General features: G+C 40.0%; 1 protein-coding gene across 1 annotated transcript in view; it reads right to left on the bottom strand.

Moving 5' to 3' along the window:
* galnt9 (polypeptide N-acetylgalactosaminyltransferase 9) overlaps nucleotides 1-20,354 on the bottom strand; it is a 75,188-nt gene that overhangs the window by 10,322 nt on the left and 44,512 nt on the right. Inside the window, exon 7 of the mRNA XM_086076730.1 lies at nucleotides 1,285-1,470. Coding sequence (XP_085932856.1) covers nucleotides 1,285-1,470 — 186 coding nt within the window. The remainder of the gene's footprint in view (nucleotides 1-1,284; nucleotides 1,471-20,354) is intronic.

Here is a 20,354-nt window from a genome sequence, read left to right as displayed (position 1 = left end):
GCCTTTATATTTAAACCAAGAGCACCATCTAGGGGAGTCAAAAAATATCACAAGTGCTTCATGAAGCTTAATTTTCCCATCACGACCTGTGACTACTGCCAAAATGCACTTGAGCAAGGCACCAAATCCTCCTGAAACTCAGCTCAGGGTTACGATTTACATGAATGACTGTGGCATCTCTCTTTGCATGGTAAATGGTACTTCATTTTATATAGCGCTTTTCCACCTTACAAGGCCCTGAAAGCACTTTACATTCAACTACTCATTCACCTACTGATGACGCAGCATCAGCAGAAACTGAGGATTGAACCTACAACCTTTGGGTTGGGGGACGACACCTCTACCAGTGAGCCACGCCGCCCCCTGCATGCCTATACAGTCTGTGCGTGGTCTGCTTCTAATTGTAGTGTGCAAAATACTGTACATGCTCTAGTTGTTCACGATGCATCTTTAAGCTGCAGCCACAGTATTGCTGTGTTGTCTGCCTTGGTTTGTTGTTAAAATCAGTGGACAAATCTCCGTGATGAGTAAAATCATCTGTCGGAAGCAACTGTAATTACATAGTACAGCTTTTTTTTTTTTTGCCATGCAGCGACAATAACAAATGCATTCCATTTCAGGCAAGCCATAGATGTGATTCATAAAGCCCTCCTTCACCAGCGCAGTCGTGCTCACAGCGGGTAACTTAGTCGATAACGGCAATGTAAGATTGTGCGTGTGGAGGTTTTGAGGAGAATGGAAGATGGGGTAGTCGCAGTACTATTAAGTCTTTGTAGTGCACATACAATGAGTAGTAACCTTTAATGTCACCGTGTTTGTAATGCCATCACAGAAGGGAAGTTGTATATAGCCCCATTCTCCTTTGTCTTGCTTTATTATAATTGGTCTGTTCTGAACAGCTGTTTAGGCCAGTGCTCAGAGGTGTTTGCTGATGTCCTTCACTGACTATCATCCCATTGTGCACGGTTGAATGGCACCAATTAGGTTTCAATATAAACCTTTTTAATTGATGGTAGCAGTTTGTTTTTCCGCAGCTAATCTCAAAAGACTATTGAAAGCAATTGAGCTAATTGATGTGTTTGAAAATAGACTGATTAGACTTGAGGCCTCTCTCATTTGTATGTTTGGGAAGACAGTCTTTGCACTGCCTTCATTCTGCCACCAACGTGAACTTGAATGAATACATAACTTTGAAATTGTATTGCTTTGCCTGCAGGAACCAGCACTGCATGTGTGGATGTGACAAGGGAAATGGAGCCAAGATATGGAGACACTAACGCTTACATTCATGGGAATGCTCCAAGCCATGTAGACGTGAGATTTGTATTCGTCCATCCACACCTCAGCTGCTCGCAGGGCATTGCGTTTGGCGTAGTAATCAATGTCATTGTTGTAGGGCTTTTTGGTGCGCTCGATGTGGGCCACTCTTGCACACGGCAGGACTTCCATACTGCCACCACATTGCCACACCTAAAAAAATAACAAAATGACAGTTGAAATAATATACATAAGAGGAATGTATTGCATACTGGATGTTTTACCGTCAGTTCTAATCAAGTCATTTATAACTTCCATTTGTTTCATGTGAATCCTGGATGTCTAAACTACGGCCCGGGGGCCATTTGCGGCCCGCCGTCCATTTTTGTAGCGGCCCTCAGCACATCCTAAAAATAACTTTTGACACGGAGCGCAATGCTATTTTTATTTATTTTTTGTTAGAAGTGTGGCTGTCAAAAAAAAGAAAGGGGATGTGAGTAATAGGGACTACCATACTTTGAGAAAGGCAAAGACACAAATACATTTACAGCTAAAACAATAACAGAATGTCTCTTCATAGTAAAGATAATTCAGTTTGACAAACAAAAATGTTATCCGCCACTTTCTGCTTAGTGTCCGATTTGTGAAAATAGATTTTTTTTAAATAACTACAATATATAAACAATGTATAATTGTTTGTTTGGTTTTACTATTTAATAAGTTAAAGTAGAAAATTAATAAATCAAAGCGGCCCTTGCATTTTTCTATTTTTCTATTTTTCTGTACGTGGCCTTCGGAGGAAAAAGTTTGGACACCCCTGCTGTAAAGGATGTACTGTATGTGAAAAATCAGCAAAATATAATAAAAATTTCAATGATGGTTGTAAAACATTAGTCAGCAGTTATTGAACCATGAATCAACTATCACAGGTCTAAAGTAAACTTGTCTTCATTCAGTCTTTTTGGGGCCTTTTAGCCTCAGCAATAATGTTTCTAAGGGCCAATGACTGACAGTAAAATAGTAGTGTATCTTCAATTTGCAGCATGTTGCTCCACATGGGACGTTGCCCTTCCTGCTGTTCGGGTGGTTCTGCTGGCACGGGAGCTGATAAAGTGCATAAATCTTGGCAATAATATGTCATCTTGGAAAGTATCTATCACACAGAGAGCATTGATGGATAGGAAAATGAAGGATGTTGTGACACCCGGGTCAAAACACTCAAGGTGACAATACTGAGGCAGGCGGCCATGAGGATATAAAACAATCTCTTCTAAGGAGTGCAGCACGAGATAAGAATTGTAAAAGTGCAAAAGCAAATCGTCCATTCATGAACATGATGGAAATGTGTCTCATTTTGATCCATTCCTGCAGTGGTATCAGAATTTAACACCATTCAGTACATTTTAAACTTTTCCTCATACAAACTGCATATTCTCCACCACCCAGAGTCACTACATAATGATCGTCACAATGTGCACCAGATGCTATGAGCCATTAACATCCCACTGAACCCAAAATGAAACCCCCTGCATGGCAGAATATATGAATTCTGCTGCAAGACTCTTTTTGGAGTTGCACAGCAAGACTGCAGCTTGTGCTCAGTTGACCATCTTAAGCTTAAATTTGTCACAAATGTGATTTTAGGAGCTTTACCGCACATTCATGCCTGATGGTTTATTCATACTCAGTAGCTCTTTTTAGTCATTAGTTGAAATGTGAAATTGAGTTTGGATAGTAGTCACTGATGGTGTATTGGTACATTAACATGACTTCTGAGCAAGTCGAGTGGGTTTAGTTCCTGCTCCGTGAATGTTGGTGTTAATGGTTGTCTATCTCAATGTTCTCTGTGATTGGTGACCAATCCAGTGGGTAGCCTGCCTTTTGCCCAAAGTCGGCTGGGATTGGATCCAGCTCTTGAACCTGAACAGAATAAGTATAGAGAATGTATGACTTGGATAGTCTTAACTATTTGGTTGAATACTCTTTGGCTAAATTCAGTTACAACCCCTTTTATATCAAACTTGTTTGTGTAGTCATGAAAATATTTGTATTTTTCTTTCAAAAATGTGTAAATAAATGTTAATGAGCTCGTCTCTGTACCTACTGTGTGTGTATGTGGGTGTTTGTGCGCACTTGTTAAGTCAACTCATTCACTCCAAGCCATTTTCACTGAAGCAATCCCCTTCACTCCCGGCTGTTTTACTGGATTTTGACTGATTTTGCCAGGCTCACAGAATATTGGGTTTTATTGAAATGAAAACATAGACCCTACCAAAAGAAACATTAGAGTCTCTTCTTTCATCAGGGAAAAAACGTCTATTTTTTATCATTTTCTCTTTTGCAGCAATTAGCATTAGAATATAGCTAAATTTCATCATTATTCACAAATCTTCTTAGAAATGTGAGTGAAAGAGCTTTTTTTCAACTGTTGTTTGCAGTTGAGAGGCTGCATCAAAGCCTTCTGAATGCTCTAGCACAAAAAAACCATAAATAATAATACGTCTTTGGGACACTTAAAACATTTAAAATAGAATGTATTTAGACATATTGGGGAGCAAATGAGTTTTACAATAAATAGCAACGTTTTCCCTCGCGGTTCACCGATGCCCCCCTCTGGAGGTAGGGCTCGAAGGCGAGTATTTGGTAGCCGGGCCTGCACCCATGGGCCCACCACCTGTGAGAGGGACCAAAGAGGGCGGGTGCGCAAAAAACTGGGCGGCGGCCAAGGGTGGGGACCTTAGCGGACCGATCCCTGGCTACAGAAACTAGTTCTTGCTCTCCCTTAGAGATACGGTGAGAAGCACCACACACACACACACTTGTATATACACTGGGTGGGGTCACATTCACGGTTTAAGGGTAGAGTTCGCCAGTCCGCGAGCTGGCGGACTCAGTAACAGGGGTTAATTTTCACAAAGAACGCTGGGGTGACGACCGGGGCCTTCCCTCGCTGGGCCTGGGGTTCGGGGGTGTCGGCCGCCCTCCGGTGCCCCCATCTCCCCCTTCTGCCCCCGGTGTTCCGTCCTTCCACACGGCGGGGGGTGGGGTGGGCGCGGCTGCCCTCTCCGCTCCGCTGTCCGGCCCCTCTTCGGCGCCGGAGCCTGGGTGCGGGTGGTCCCCGGGGGCTGGGGGTCGGGGGTGGGGGGGCTGCCGGTTGGTCGGGGTGGGGTCGGGGGGGGCGGCTTTGTTGGGGGGGGGCGGTGGTGGGGGTTGCGGGGTGGGGGGGTGCTGGGGGGGGTGTCTGGGGGATTGGGGGCGGCTGGGGCTGGGTTGGGGTGGTTGGCGGGGGTGGGTGGGGGGCGGGGGTCGTGGGGGGGCGGGGGTTGGGGGCCGGTGGGGTGCCTGGTGGGCCTGCAGTGCCCCGTCCCGCTGCGTTGGGCCGGGGGCGCGGGCCGTGTTGGGGCGGGGGGCGCTCCTGCTCCTGGGTTTGCTCTCCGGCCGGTGGCCCTGGCGGGGCCCGGGGGTCGTCCTTTGGCGCTGCCGCGGCTCTGTTCCGGCGGGGGTCGTCGGCTCCCCTCTTTGGTGGAGATTTTCATGCATGCCAGATCCACCACACCAGCATCTACCGAAACTCAGACACAATCTGTTTCCTCCTCAGGTTATTGAATCGGTGGAGGCTGGTGTCTGCGGATCTCACGCGGCTTCGTCTGTCCTTCCTTCCTTTTCTCGGTCTCTCCTTTGGTCTCTTGAGGCCTCCCTGATTTTATGTTTTTTGGATTTGTTGGGGTCTGGATGTTTCTTGGGCTGGGGAGGAGTTCTGGTGGGGGGTGTCTGGTCGGTGCTGGATTTCACCTTCCTTGGTTTTCTTCGGTCCCCTCGGGTCTCCTGGTGTTCGGTTTAGGTGAACGGTATGAGATTTTTTCTAATAGGTTTTCTGGTGAGCTAACAAATACACGCACGCACGCACACACGCACGCACGCACGCACGCACATACACATACTCACCCACACACACACAAAAAAAAATAATATATATATATATATATATATATATATATATATGTATATATATATATATATATATATATTAAAAAAAAAAAAAAAGAGCAATGATGATGACATTTCCGAATGAACAATACTGAGCTCTTAAAAAAAAAAAGAGATACGGTGAGAAGTTCTGTCATCTGAAAGGGACAAAGAGTGGAGATGCTGCTCCTCCACATGCAAAGCCACTTGAGGTGGCACGGGCATCTGGTTCGGATGCCTCCTGGACGCCTCCCTGGACAGGTTTTCTGGGCATGTCCCACTGTTAGCACGCCCCGGGGACGACCCAGATCACGCTGGAGAGACTGTCTCTCGGCTGGCCTGGGAACGCCTTAGGTTCCCCTGGAGGTTCTAGATGAAGTGGCTGGGGAGAGGAAAGTCTGTTCTTCCTTGCTAAAGCTGCTGCCCCCGCGACCCGACCTTGGATAAGCGGCAGAAAATGGATGGATGTTAAGTCACTGTGGATAGTTTGACTTCTGACACTGCTGAAATAGAAGATCAATAGTTCTTAATTGTCCATGGACTGGTTGCCCCAGCCAAGTAAATAAAATAATTTCCTATGGTCAGTTCTCCGTTTTAGCATTTTATAGTGTGGAATACCATAAGTGATTGTTATGGCCAAAGAGTTAACAAAATATGTCTCACTGCAGTGTGTAATGGTTTGCTTCTGGTTCTAGCGAGGAGTGGTAATAAAACCCTGAAAGTCAAGGTAACATATCATTTTATCCGAAGGGCTATTAAATGAACCAAACACTGCATAGCTTTTCATAATACTACAATAATTGAGTTAACTCAGTGCCCTGTTGGACACTATATTATTCGCTTGCCTCCAAAGATGGAAGGGAATAAAATCATCTTTCAACAGTATTTGGAATCAAGTCAAAAGTACTTGTATTCGAAGGGTAGCAAGAAGTTTAGCAAGCCAAATATTAATTTCATAATATACTTAACAGTTTTTCTTGGCTATACACATCTCAGATGTTTGGTTTAACATCATAACAAGATATGTGTATAGTGAGTATAAAGAATTATCTTCTACATGGCACCCGCGCTTGGCGTAAAAAATGTTGCATCTTCATTTTCGAACCGGAGCAAGTCTGGTTCAGCATATTTGACGACTCGCTGGACATTCTGGCGGACCAAGGGCATTTTCCATTACACACCCCAGGCCAACCTGACAATTTGGGACAGAAAGTAGAATACAGTAGACTTAGAACAGGTGAAACCAGGTCAAAGTTGTGGCGCAGGTGGTGAAACACAATTTGGGTGGAATTGATTGAGGCACAGGCAGACAGATTCTGCACTCAGGTTATATGTATTCATGTGTATCTATTTACATATTTTGTTTACCTAATGTACTCCAACAACAGTCCTGACAAAGTATGAATGAATTGTTGAAATTCCAGAAGTAGTAGAAAGAGGAAAAAATCATAAGTCCACATCAATTAATTAGTCCTCTTTGGGGGATTTGTGTAAAACATGACTTTGTTCTGGATTTCTGTAGGTGAAAAAAAGTAAGATATTTCCCCGCCTCTTGACATCCCAAACACAGGTTCTCCGTTGGAGTCCATTCAGCTTTGACCCCTCATAAAATTGCAGGCTGTGTCATTAAAACTAAGCGCCTAACACATGGGATTTTTATGTTGTGTAATGTAATTGCTAATTTAATTTGATCGTCACTATACTTGTGGTTGGTTGATTGCATCTAGGCCATTTGAGTGATCAGCTCCTTGGGGCTGCCGAACGCACAAGCTATAAAAAGCATCAACGGCATTCACAACATTAAACATATGAGATTTCCACCAGCAACAGCCGTAGGACAGGAAACAGGAGTGCAGCACATTTGATCTTCTGTGACATCTACTTTTTGTTTTATTTTTTTCTATTCATTAAGACCCTAGTGTAATATGTGATGTTCAGTCAAATGCTGTACATAAGCATATGTCAACAACAATAAGTTAGGTTTGCCTGAACAAGTGATAGAAATTATAATTTTAGTCCACCTCTCAAACCCACTGGTGTCCTGAAACTGCAAGAGTGGGACTTTCAAATACTGCTCCAAGATAAAAACGAGGGCAGAAGAGTCTTTCAGGAGCTTCAAACCCAGATTTAAATGATGGAAGGGTGGGCTGAGGTCATGCAAAGTTAATATTCTACATCATCCCACCAGACAAACACATCTGACAGATATGCATAAGAAATCTTCCCTGCAGCAACAAATAGAGGCCTCAGGCTTGCTGGAAGTGCAATACAGTAGTTGCATAGGTCAAGCAGAGTTCACCGTCACTTTCATCAACTACTCGATGGGCTTAATTCTCCTGTTTGTGTGTAAGCCCTTTTTTTAATGCTTGTGCACTTTTTATCTTCACATATTCTCTCATCCAGACTTCTGACACACCCACTATATGTAACCGGGGTATGAGCGAGGGCCGTGTGATTCAATGAATTCTCAGACTGTCTGTAAGACATGGAGCATGGCCTTTTCCTGAGATCACTAAAGGAAATCCATAATGAGAAAAATAACGGACCCTTTAAATATGAAAACACTTTACAGTTTTGTTTTCTCTGCTTTTTGCCAAGTCATCTGGCCAGGGCCTTAAATTGTGCTGGCCGATTTAAACTGAGCACAAATTTTTATTTATTTATTATTATTATTATTTTTTTTATTTTATTTTTCCTTTTTTTAAAAGCACAAATTTAAATAGAAGATGTTTGTTTTTGCTCCCATTTTTCATGAGCTGAGCTCAAACATCCACGACTTTTTCCATGTACACGAAAGGCCTATTTCTCTCACATACTACAAATACAAATATGTCTAAATCTGCATTAGTGAGCACTTCTCCTTTGTTGAGATAATCCATCCACCTCACAGGTGTGGAAAATCAACATGCTGCAGTGTCAGCATGATTATTGCACAGGTGTACAGTCCATAATAAAATGTCACTCTAATCCTACAGATGTTGCAAGTTTTAAGGGAGCGTGCCATTGGCATGCTGACTCTAAAATGTCCACCACAGCTCTTGCCCATGAATTCAATGAATAATTTCTCTACTCGGCTCAAATTTATTTATTATAGCATTTTAACAACAACCGCAGCAAAGTGCTGTACATAAAACATAAAAGACAATAATTAAAATAATAATTCAGGGGCCTGAAGCAATGATTTTATTAAACAATAAAAAATACAACAATATAACGGGCAAGTTGAAAACAGGGCTGCAGCTAAGAAATAATGTTGTATTGGAGTATCTTACTAAAAATTATATTGAATAATTGAGTACTGTATTATGCATAATGTTGCTTGGTTAATGAACTATTACAAATACAAAAGGGGATATAAGACATTTAACTTAATGAATTTCCATATTTCTATCAATTTCACATCTAAATACTTTCAGCCTCAAAAAAAGTAAAAAAAGTGTTCTCTTATTTCTGCAGACCTCCATGAAGGCAGTCTGATTATCATTTGCTTAATTTATTTGGTTTTAAATGCAAAAATCTGCTTTAACTTTGGAAAACGATCAACATTTCTCAGTTTCAATAATAATAATAATAATAATGCATCAGATTTATATAGCGCTTTCTTAGACACTCAAAGATGCTTTACAATGGAATGGATACATTATTCATGCACTCACACATTCACACTGTGGTAAGCTACTTAAGTAGCCACAGCTGCCCTGGGGCAGGCTGACGGAAGCGTGGCTGCCAGTGTGCGCCTACGGCACCGCCTACCACCACCAAACATTTGCACCTTGCATACACCAGTGTGAGTAGCACTGGAGGCAATGTGTGTGAAGTGCCTTGCCTAAGGGCACAACGCACATGGCAGCCGACCTTCTGGTTACTGAACGACCGCCTCTACAACCCTGAGCCACGGCCGCCACAGTTTTGTTTAATCATTAAACGTTCCCAAAAGAAACAACAATAATTGATTTAAAAACAACAACAAACTTGCTTCCCTTTCATAGTCGAGTATGTTGAATTTAAAATTGTTTCAGCAGATTTTGTGCCAACATTCATTCGTAACATTTATAACAGCAGTGTACTAGTCCCTCTACTGTTCTCTTCATCTTGTGACATTATGAATGATAGCAACAACATAACACAAGCTGTTTTCAATCACATCATCATTAAATCATTGCTTTAATATTTGACTTTCTACAACCAGTGTGATTCATAATTTAATGAGTAAGCTGTATCCTTTGGATTCATGGGAACCTTTATTGTCAGTCGTTAGTTTAAACATTGTGTTTGAGATCCAGGCTTGTCAACATGAGATTAATTAGTAAATCCAATGGATAAGTACTGAAAAACACTATAACAAATTAATATGGATGTTGTTTTTACCATATTATGTTGTTATTATTTCTATACTTCTGATTGCAAACAAATGGAGACGAGGTGATGACATCTGGGATAAAAGTATGCATTTAAAGGACTCTTCTGCGGGCTAATTACAACATTTAGCTGAAAGAACATTGAGAATACTCTAAGTCATGTAATAGTAAGTGGACTTAGCTAGGTTGTCGAAGGACAAGATGATAAAATGAGGCTGAATTTGACTGACTTGTCCCTGGTTGAATGTCCATTAATAGATATTTTGGCTTATGTTTGTGTTCCACATTTTCTCATTTTACCATTCGCTATACGTGACGTCCTCTTATATCCCATCCAATCCAACTTTATATAAGAACTTTAAAAGCAAGTACAGTGAGTGCACTAAGGTGCTCGACAAAGTGATAGTTACCTAACACTATAGACAGAGATTAAATGAAGGTGGGTAATTAAATAAAATGAAAAGATACAAATGTTGGTGAAGAACAGAGCTCTAAAATAAAAACATAAAGACGTTAAAAAAAAAAATTACAAGAAAAAAATATTGATTGAGTCAACAGCTCACTGGATGTCAAATTTGAAATCTACTTGGGTGGGTGGATTCGGGAGGGGGGTGGGGGGTGAGACGGGGGTTCTCAGTCCTATTACTTGCGTCTCCTCTAACCTTATAATCCACAAGTGAGTGACGGTGAACTAATGTTAAAATGCTTGATGCTTAAAGTGTGAACCCTAAGTAGGACATTTTGTTGAATATTTCCATCATGAATTGATGTTTAAACATCGATTCGGTCGCATATTGAATCGATTCGAGAATTGCGCACTGTAATATCGCAATATATTGCCGAATAGATTTTTTTAAACATTCCTATCGTACAAGGAAAACCCTCTTTAAATAAACACAGTAGGAGTGCATCATTGGCAGAACCAGAGGGCTTCAAGTGACCCACAATCTCCTGTAAACGGGATAGCAACACAGACTCAAACTACTCCTTCCTTTTCGGTTCATTTGCACTAAATAAACGTATCAACACGTTCTATTTTAAATATTACCATGGTCCCAAAAACGTATTTATCTGTTTGTTAGTTTTTTAATGTTTTTTTATGCTAGAGCATACAGAAGGCTTTGATGCGGCCTCTGAAACAAAGAGAACACTTGAAGCAATGGTAGCAGATGGCAGCAGAGTATAAGAGATCAACCAGAGCCAACCATGTTTCAAAAAACTGATTTGTGAATAATAATGAAACTTATATTCTAATGCTAATTTCTGCAAAACGGAAAAAGGCAGAAACATTTTTAAAAAATCCCGATGAATGAAGAGACTAATCTTCCTTTTGGTAGGTGCCATGTTTATAGAGCAATCAAACACAATATTCTATGGGCCTTGGAAAATCAGTCAAAATCCAGTAAAACAGTCAGGAGCAAAGGGGGTTGCTTCAGTGAAAATGCCTGGGAGTGAATGAGTTATTTATTCCCATAAGAAATAGCTTATTATATCATGAATTCAGATGATCTATGAGGCATGTTGATGAAAATATACTGAGAGGCTCTGTGCTTGTCCGAAGATAATTCCATTCACTTGCTGCCCTTGACTTTCATATGATTGTTAATTTGCTACAGGAGCAAAATCAGTATCTACAAATACCCTTCACATACCTTCTTCTTGGTGAGGTCGTTCTACATTTTCAGCCCGAGTCACAGACATCTGACAGAGGTAATTATATGATCTAATTAAGCTATGCTTGGAGGGAATACATCGAGTAATAAGGAGACAGTATAGGGTGAACCAATCTAGCTTCTTAAAAGTAAATCTATTGATGGTGTCGATAATGCCTGCAGAGAGGACGTCCCCTTGCACAGCACATTTAAGTGGGGGGATCTTGGCAGAAGTTATAATGAGGGGGGTAATAAAAGGGGAGCTGACGCGGTCGCTCTAATTACCTCTGGCCTTGAACCTTAATCAGAAACAGTGATACAGAGTATGGGGACATCAAAATACTTTTCAAAAACTCTGACAAACGCCTCATCATTATTTTATTGTTTACATAAAATATAGATATAAAAGCAATATATGGCCACAGGATATCTGCAATTGGGTGCTTGAGTTTGAGCCTAGCTCAACCACAACCAGCTCTTTGTCATTGATGATGGAAAAAACGGGTGCATCTTCATTTTCGTGCCAGGGCAAGTCTGGTTTAGTTTTTGTTTTTAGGCGATGGGGCTGCAGTTAAATACTGTATAGAAAGATAGAAAAGAGAAGTTGACCAGCTATATTAGTATGTACAGCTGCACAATGTTACAATTTACAGGACAAGACATGAAAAGAAACTCTTACTTGACAAACTAGGTATTCCGTTAAAGGTCCTATGCCAGAGTTCACCAAATCCAGTCCTCGAGGTCCGGAGTCCTGCAAGTTTTAGATGATTCCGCCCACAAGCACACCTGATTCATATAATCAGCTCATCAGCATGCCTGAAAACGATCCTGATCTTTAGTATTTGGTGTGTTGGTAGGCGGAAACATCTAAAACATGCAGGACTCCAGACCTCGAGGACCGGAATTGGTGAACCCTGTCCTATGCTATGATTTAAATGTTTAAAAAAAAAAATCATCTTTCATATCCTTTTATTGGGTTTACAAAATAATTTGGGTTGGAATGCCCTTATTCAAGCCATTGGTCAGAAAAGGGTGTGATTTTGAATTGTCTGTTGTTGTTTTTTTAACTCATTAATATTTAACAAATATTCTTGTGAATAAGCTTTTCTCTGATTGCATCTCTGTTCTCCTTAATTTGGTAAAAAAACACACACAAAAAACAGAATTCCTCTGATTGCTTGTTTCCCAAATTGTTGGCATAAGTGAGTGTCTTGTGGCCACCCTCTCTTCATTGTTGGCTCCCTTGAAATTCCACAGGCCGCTGATGGAAATTGTGGCAGGCCACAACATATTATGCGGCAGCCATGACAAGGAGATGGCCTGGTCCCCCTGGTGATGCCCGGCAACCTCGTGGCTGTCCACCAAGCACTCTGAGAGGGACTGAGCAGTGAGAACGAAGCCACGTTCCCCGGCTGATTCCCACTGTACACTGATTTTTCTTTTAAATTATTATTATTTAAATCCACCCCATAGTGATGCTGCTTACAGCTGCCAGAGGGGACTGACCATTGTCTACGTATGTGTTGTCATGTTGCCAGAGGCGGACTTACTATTAGGCAAACATAGGCAGTTGCCTAGGGCCTCACGTTAATAGGAGGCCCCATAAAATTCCTCATACATTAATACATTATATAGTTTCTATTTATTTACGCACAATTATGTTTTTAATCCAAATAATTTCGCTAAAATGCCAGCAGAAGGCTTATTGTATCGTATGTCTCTTGGGCCCCCTCGTCAGTTTCCAGTAATGGATCAGTCCATCTTACTGCGCATGTGCATGCAAAAACAGAGCGGAAGGGCGCGAAGTGACGGCAGTGAGCGAGAGACAAAAGGAGAACGTAAAAAATGTAACGGAGTTAACCCAGTGGGGTCGAAAAGGAGGAAAGCAAAAAGTTTATTGCCAAGTTACCAAAAATGACAAGTATTTTCACTGCGTCTATGGCGACTCGCGGCCTGCAGCAAGAACACGATCGACACCTGTCGGGGACGCAAAAGTAGTGAGTAACTGTTCAGCTGGTGACATTTCCCCTCTATTGATAAGTATTTCATCATCTCATTGAACTTGGGAGGGCCTGTTATCGTTGCTGCTTACCACCTGCATGACGGTAGCTATTTTTAGAACATTTAGGACATGTACGTCCCTACCCTGGCTATGTGACATTTTTAAGCTCATTTGTAGCATCACTTGTTTCTGCTGTGAGTTCCAGCCAGTTTTTAAGCTTGTCATGATGCATTTTCCAAACTGGCCCAGAGTGATTTCTTTTTTTTCTTTTCTTTTTTCTTTTAATGATCTGTCTATTTTGGGAGGGAATTTTTAGTGGTATCACTATTGGGTATTAGCATCTGTGACTACTCAACAGTTGAGTATCAGTATCGGTCTGGAAAAAAAGCGGTATTGAACATCCCTATTTAAAATATATGTATCTGTCTTCTCATTCAAACTTTGCCTAGGGCCTCAAATTTCTTAAATCCGCCCCTGCATGTTGCTTAAAACCTGGAAATGTATTTATGGCGTTTGTGAAATAATACCGTGATTAAGCCAACCTCCACAAAATGTGCCAAACACAGCTCAAATCTGAAATGCTTGAGGGCAAAAAACACATCTCTGTACAGTGTAGAGCCGTTTGTTAGGACTGGGTATTACAATATGAACATATTGTCAAATGTAAACTCTACAGTGTTGATCTGACCATTGACTTCTTCATAATCTTTGCATTGAATTTTATGTAGTTCTCACACAACAATCACATTGTCTCGGCGTACCTAATTAAGTGCCCAATGATTGTTGGAATGAAGCTGTTCAAACTGTTTCATTAAACACTGAGGAAACAATATCTTGTGATTCTTGCATGGGGAACTTTTACAAGTATATCTATTATCACTGGCATTACTTCCCCGATACAGATGTGAGCTCAAACATACAATAATGAACATTGATGTAACTAAAACTGAGTCCATTACGCTTGAAAAGATTGATCCGGCCTCTAAATAATGCAGGCTTTGAAAAAGACAAAGGCCGGATCAATATCTAACGCTACTGCTTCTGCATCAGTGGAGGGAGGACGGTTTCACCCATGTTGCTGCTCAAACTGCATGGTAAGAAAAATAATCAATTGAGGATCATGAATAAGATACTTGAAAGAAGATCCGAGACGTCAACTGGATATAATTAAGGCCTCTGTCCAGATAAAGCCTGAAATAATAAAACCATTAACGGGTCTTTTAATTTTCAATGTCTTGGGACCATATTCAATAAGACACTTGACAATATGCGAGTACAGTACTGCAGCAGAGGAATTTCCCATGAAAATGTCCATTAACGATATCATATACTCAAGATTTCTCACACAAACAATTTCAGGATGAATATACAACATGCATCCAATAATTGTTTGTGTCTCTGAGTCTCATGCCTCTTAATTAAATGTAATGGAAGAATTTGTCCACAGCCACAGATTTGTTATCGTCTTTTTTAATTCGCCCCTTGTTGGAAGTGACTCGCATATGGTCAGTGCCCACTATCATTTGCTTCTTGATGTGCTCAGGCATGCTGGTGATTTAGAAGCTGCCAGAAAGGCTGGTGTCCACAGATGGCCGGGGTTTATTGCCGCCTCAGAGCAACACTCTTGTCCTTCACAAGGTCGCCGCTCTTGCTGCAGGAAGCCATGCAGACTGTACGAGTTCAAAGCCAGAGCTTTAACATCAGTTCTGATTGAGCACAGCTAAATTATTGAATTGCATTATTCAAATGTACTTGACTTAACCTTATATTGTTCCTTCAGTCATAAATCTAACTGCAACACAAATAACATCAAATATATTTTAATTAAAACTAGTGTATTTTGTTGGGTCCTAATTTGGCAAAAATCAACAGAACTATAAAACACCTGAATTGTCCACTACACAAGACTTCCCAATTGTACAATTGAAATGCAAATGGGTAAAACTCAAATAATACATAATATATACAAAGATAGATGATCACCTATTATGTAATGTCAATAACTGTAAGATATCAACACTGAAAAAACTCAATTTTATTTCATCAAAGATCCACAAACATATTTGTAGAGTTTATTAAAAAAAAAAAAATAATAAAAAAAAAAAAAAAAAAAAAGAATCTCGAGCCAGATGATTTTATTTCATGCAACCACTTGAAATAAAATTTGTGCGATATTTTTTCAGTGAATTATTGTTTGCAGGGTTATCAAAGGGGCTGAATGAGTTTCATACACGTATCAGCGGTGCAAATGTTCTCAGTTGGAACTACTATAAAGACACACCTGACTAACAACTGCTTCAAAGCAGCACCTGTTGTGGTTGTGTATTACTTGAAGAAATGTTCACCGACTCATAGCGAACAGATATTTATTTTTAACCATCTGGAAAATAAAAAAATAAAATAAAAAAAACATAGCAACTGAGCGCAGAGGAAGACGCAGAATACAGCAATGCGATATCTTATACAATAGTTTCCCCCCAAAGGAAAACAATTAACATTATGTTAACATTCATTATTAATAAATATGAAACGTAATGAATGTAGTCCAAACTCTTCTGAAATTGACAGTGAGCAGGGATTATAATTTGAAGATAAAAAAGATAAATGATCAAAGAGATTGGTAAATCCTCCATCACTAGGGTGATAATCATGATAGTAGAATGTTATTTTTTGTAATAATTAAAAACCACTAAATAGTTAACTGTACACCCAACAAACAAGTTAATCATCTCATTGGCTCTCAAAATAGAAAATTAAATAAGATGTGGACACTCAGTGTTCCAAACTGCACTCATTCGTTCCAAATGTAAAAGCGGTGCCAAGGATGCAGGGGATCAAGCGAAGTGTACGGTAGTTATGCCTCTCTTCTCTCTTGCTGGTAGAACTGTTAGACTTTAATTATATCCATTCGCCACACTAACCACATAGACCGACCAGACATCTCAAGGCCAGTCCAGGTAGTTGAAAAGGTGGCATTGTGAATAATAATTGGGTTCATTACTTATGATGAATGTGCATGGTTACTGAGGCAAGCAGACCACCTCATATCACACTGCTGTTCGTTTCTAGGACTTGGAAGTGCCATATATATATATATATACATATATATATATATACATATATATATATATATATGTGTATATATATATACGTATATGTGTATGTATATATATATATACATATATATGTATATATATATGTATATATACATACATATATATATATATATATATATATATATACATACATATATATGTATATATATATATATATACATATATATGTATATATATATATATATATATATCGGGCTTTTATGAAAATAGAACAGATTTCACAGCACAGCTTGAATTGTTTACCGATGACTCCTGTGTGAAGCAAACCCAAAAAGATTAAAATTAGCCTTTGTTTTGGCAGCGGAGGTTTGGCTGGCAGACACATTCAGACAATGACTTACTTCACATCAAAGAGAAAAAAACAAAGCTGTAAAATATCACTTTTAGAAGTATTGTTAAAATAATCTCATGGGAGTATTTATATTAGGTTCACAAACAGTCTATCATAGTCAATGCTATTGTGATATATATATATAATGTAGTGAATGCATTATAATACATACCGTTTCTTGACAATAAAACGTAAATCTGTCTGTGTCTAAGACAACCGCTAGTTACAATTGACCGTTCGCAAAAGCTACGTCTGAGATAAACAACAACGGCATCTGTCTCTCACCATGGAAATTATAATCCCATAAAATAATCCCCATTTTGACAATATGTACCTGTAAACTGATTACATGTTCTTTTTTGTACTGTCTGTAACAGAGCAGTTATGTACTCTTAGGTAACAAAATACTACGTGAAAGATGAAAACAAAATAAATTCAGCGTGCCTGTTACGATGCTATGTTCACTTTGTGTAAATCAATGAAACATCACAGAGCTCATAGACCCAGCCAGCGTAAGGTATTTAGAACGTCATGTTACACAGGTAACATTAATAACAATGATCAAGCTAAACTTAGCGAGTTATTTATGGTGCAAAATACACAGACTGATCACAGACCGAAGAAGGTTTACGTCCGTCGATCGGGGTAAGTAGAGATGGTCCTACTCAGTCACCACATATAAAGAACTTGCCAAAAATGCGAAAGCACTCGCAGATTTCAGTGATTTGGCCACCTCTGGTGGTCTGGTGATAACATCCTGATAATCAGGCTTGGGGAGTAACGGAATACATGAACCGCCGTTACGTGATCAGATGAAATATATTTTTTTAACTGTATTCCAATACAGTTACAGGAAACAACATGTAATCAGATTACAGATACATTTATTAAAAATGGGGATTACTTCGAGGGATTACAATTTCTACAATGAGAGAGGATGCGAAAGAGGGCAAGAGAGAGAGCAAGAGAGAGAGCGTGTGCACGCCCGCGCGAGTGGGACCGTTGCTACATGTCGGGGAGGTGGGAACGGACAAACTGACTAGTCGTGTCCTCCACACGCAAGCTAGCTAGCCCGCTAGCCTACAACCATAATGTGAGTTACACCTTCCAAACAAATCTTCCTCCCACCAATTCATTATTTAAACATCACGCACAACATATACACGGCTAAACTTGTGACTGGGATAAAAGTTCATTCTGCAGTTGATGTCACGCATCCATCCATTCATCCATCCATCCATCAAACTGTGAGGTGTGGTTGCTTTCAGTGACAGTTCGAAAACAGCAAATGGCCTTCAATCAATTAATCAATCAATCAATCAATAGCCTACATGCTTTTTAATTACACAAGGATTTTTGCTATTTGTAGGCTGCCCAGGTCCCTATCACCTGCAAATAGCAGGGGCACATTGTATAGAATATATATTGTGGTGATATTTATTTTTATTTTGTCTTCATAAGCATACTCAATATTGGAGTAATCCAAAAGTAATCCAGTTACATTACTTTAATATGATGGTACTTGGATTACGTTACTAACTACATTTTTTAGCAGGTAACTTGTAACTGTAACAGATTACATTTTAAAAGTAACCCTCCCAACTCTGCTGATAATATACAATAATGAAAAATCATAAATATAGCTTTGATGTCCAGTTTTGTGGATGATCTTGCCTCTAGAGCTAAAGTTAATTTGACATCAGCTCTTAGCTTGTTTGGTTGCTAGTTATCGCTACTTTACAGGCCCTTACTTTGGAGTAAACGTGGGAATGTTTGTTTATCTTGGAGACATTTCGCTGGGAGCGAAGCCGTCCACAAGGTTTAATCCATTGAAAACACTGCTCCAGCTTTGTTTTTGGCTTTGGTAATGGAAAGAACTGTATTCCACCCGGCAAACTTTTGGGATACGAAGTGTCCGATTTACATAATCCATGGGCACATCGCTTCACCACTTTGCTTGATGGAGGTAACCTTTTTTTGTCAGGTTTTATGGCAGCTAACAGAAGTTTCCTGGATTGATGTCTCCATGGAAGTCTATGGACCGGACACTAGCTTGACGGACCTTGACTGTTTGACGCTGTGGTTTGCTAAAGGTCAATTGATACCGACATTAACTCGAAAATCTCTACAGGTAGCCTGGAGTACTACACCAATAATGCAATGGGAAATTATGGATACAAAAGGTGTTGATCTTGTGAGATGCTACAGCAGCCAGATTCATTAACAAGTAAAATCACATTGAACTGTTTGTAAATAGGGCCTTGCCTTTAGAAAAGTGTTCCTGCTGCGCTAGAGAGTTTGAAGAGAATCCAGTAATGTTTAAAATCTAATTGATGGTTTTTTTTTTCTGCTGTGGTACATTCCACTACAGTATATATGATTCCATGTCTGATTAATTTGTGCAGTGCTTCCATTTTTTTTAAGTGCATTTATTTGTAGTCTAGGTTTTTGCTATTATATGAATTAGCTCGTCCTTACCATTTAAGTAATTAAGTTTATTGCTAGAAACACTGAATTGTACACATCAGTGCTGAACATTGGACAATTCTATTTACTCGCATAGAGGCCAGTGGCTTCCTTTCTGGAGCCATTAAAAAAAAAAAGCCACAGAGGCAGCGTCTCGCAATGAATTACGAATACCTTGCGACCTTTCTGTACGAACCCCATCTTTCATCAGCCCTCTGTAGTCACATAGTGTTTGTGCAGACTTGGTTACTGTGAGCTACTCCGGCTAATTGCTTAACTTGTTCTTGTCAATCAAACTTATCCTAAATGCCAAGTCATGACTCACCAGAAGCCCATGCGTGTATACTCCATTAGCTGCCATACAAACAGCTAAATAAAATTGATGCCTGTACAGCTGCTCAAGATTGTACATGCGCTTACATGCACAATTTCAGCAGCGTGTTTCATTTTCTCATAGTCAGGACACACAGGAGGAAAAAGTAATTGTATTTTGTTGGCTACATGAATCAAATGTAGCCAACAAATGTGCATATTCATATGTAATAAATTGCAGAATTGCTTGTGTTCACACACACACACACACACAAAAACAGTAGCACAGTTTAATAAGGTTAGTCTACCTAATGTAGCAGGTGTAGCTGAATTGATCACCCACCTAACTTACATGCATAGTTAGTCAGTATAATGGATCACATTGAGTTATAACTGTGATAATAGCACGCTAACAATCAGAAAGACACGTGAAGCTGGCGGATTATATCGTTGTTGTTGTTGAAGATAGATAATAGTGATGAAGTGGTGATCAACCACCATCACTGGTTTCAACCAAGCTGTCTTAAGACACGACTGTAATCAGCAAAGCATACACTAGCCCTCATTCAAGTGATTTTTAAAAGGCATCTGGTGCTTCAGAGGACATATTGATGGCATTTTAAGATTTAGATTTAGATTGAAGAGATGGTAAAGGTGAGTATTATCTTTGCCACGTATGACAAGCTTAGGTGAGTGTTTAGAGACAAAATGGTTCCACTTGGCTTGAGAGATTTTTTATGATTTTAATCAGCAAAGCAGCAAATGGATTCTTGAAGTCTCTGGCTCACATGAAGCGTTAAATTCAACTCAAAGCAGCAGCAAAAGAGCCTTTGGGTTGGCTGTAAATTTGCATAAAAGGGATTTTCCACGTACACTTCAATTTCAGAAAAATCT

This window comes from Leptonotus elevatus, chromosome 5 (genome assembly GCF_054856555.1).
Source record: "Leptonotus elevatus isolate MCC_2025b chromosome 5, RoL_Lele_1.0, whole genome shotgun sequence".
In the NCBI taxonomy this organism is placed as follows: Eukaryota; Metazoa; Chordata; class Actinopteri; order Syngnathiformes; family Syngnathidae; genus Leptonotus; species Leptonotus elevatus.
Note: the sequence above shows the minus strand (reverse complement) of the source record. Positions and strands in the feature narration are given on the sequence as shown.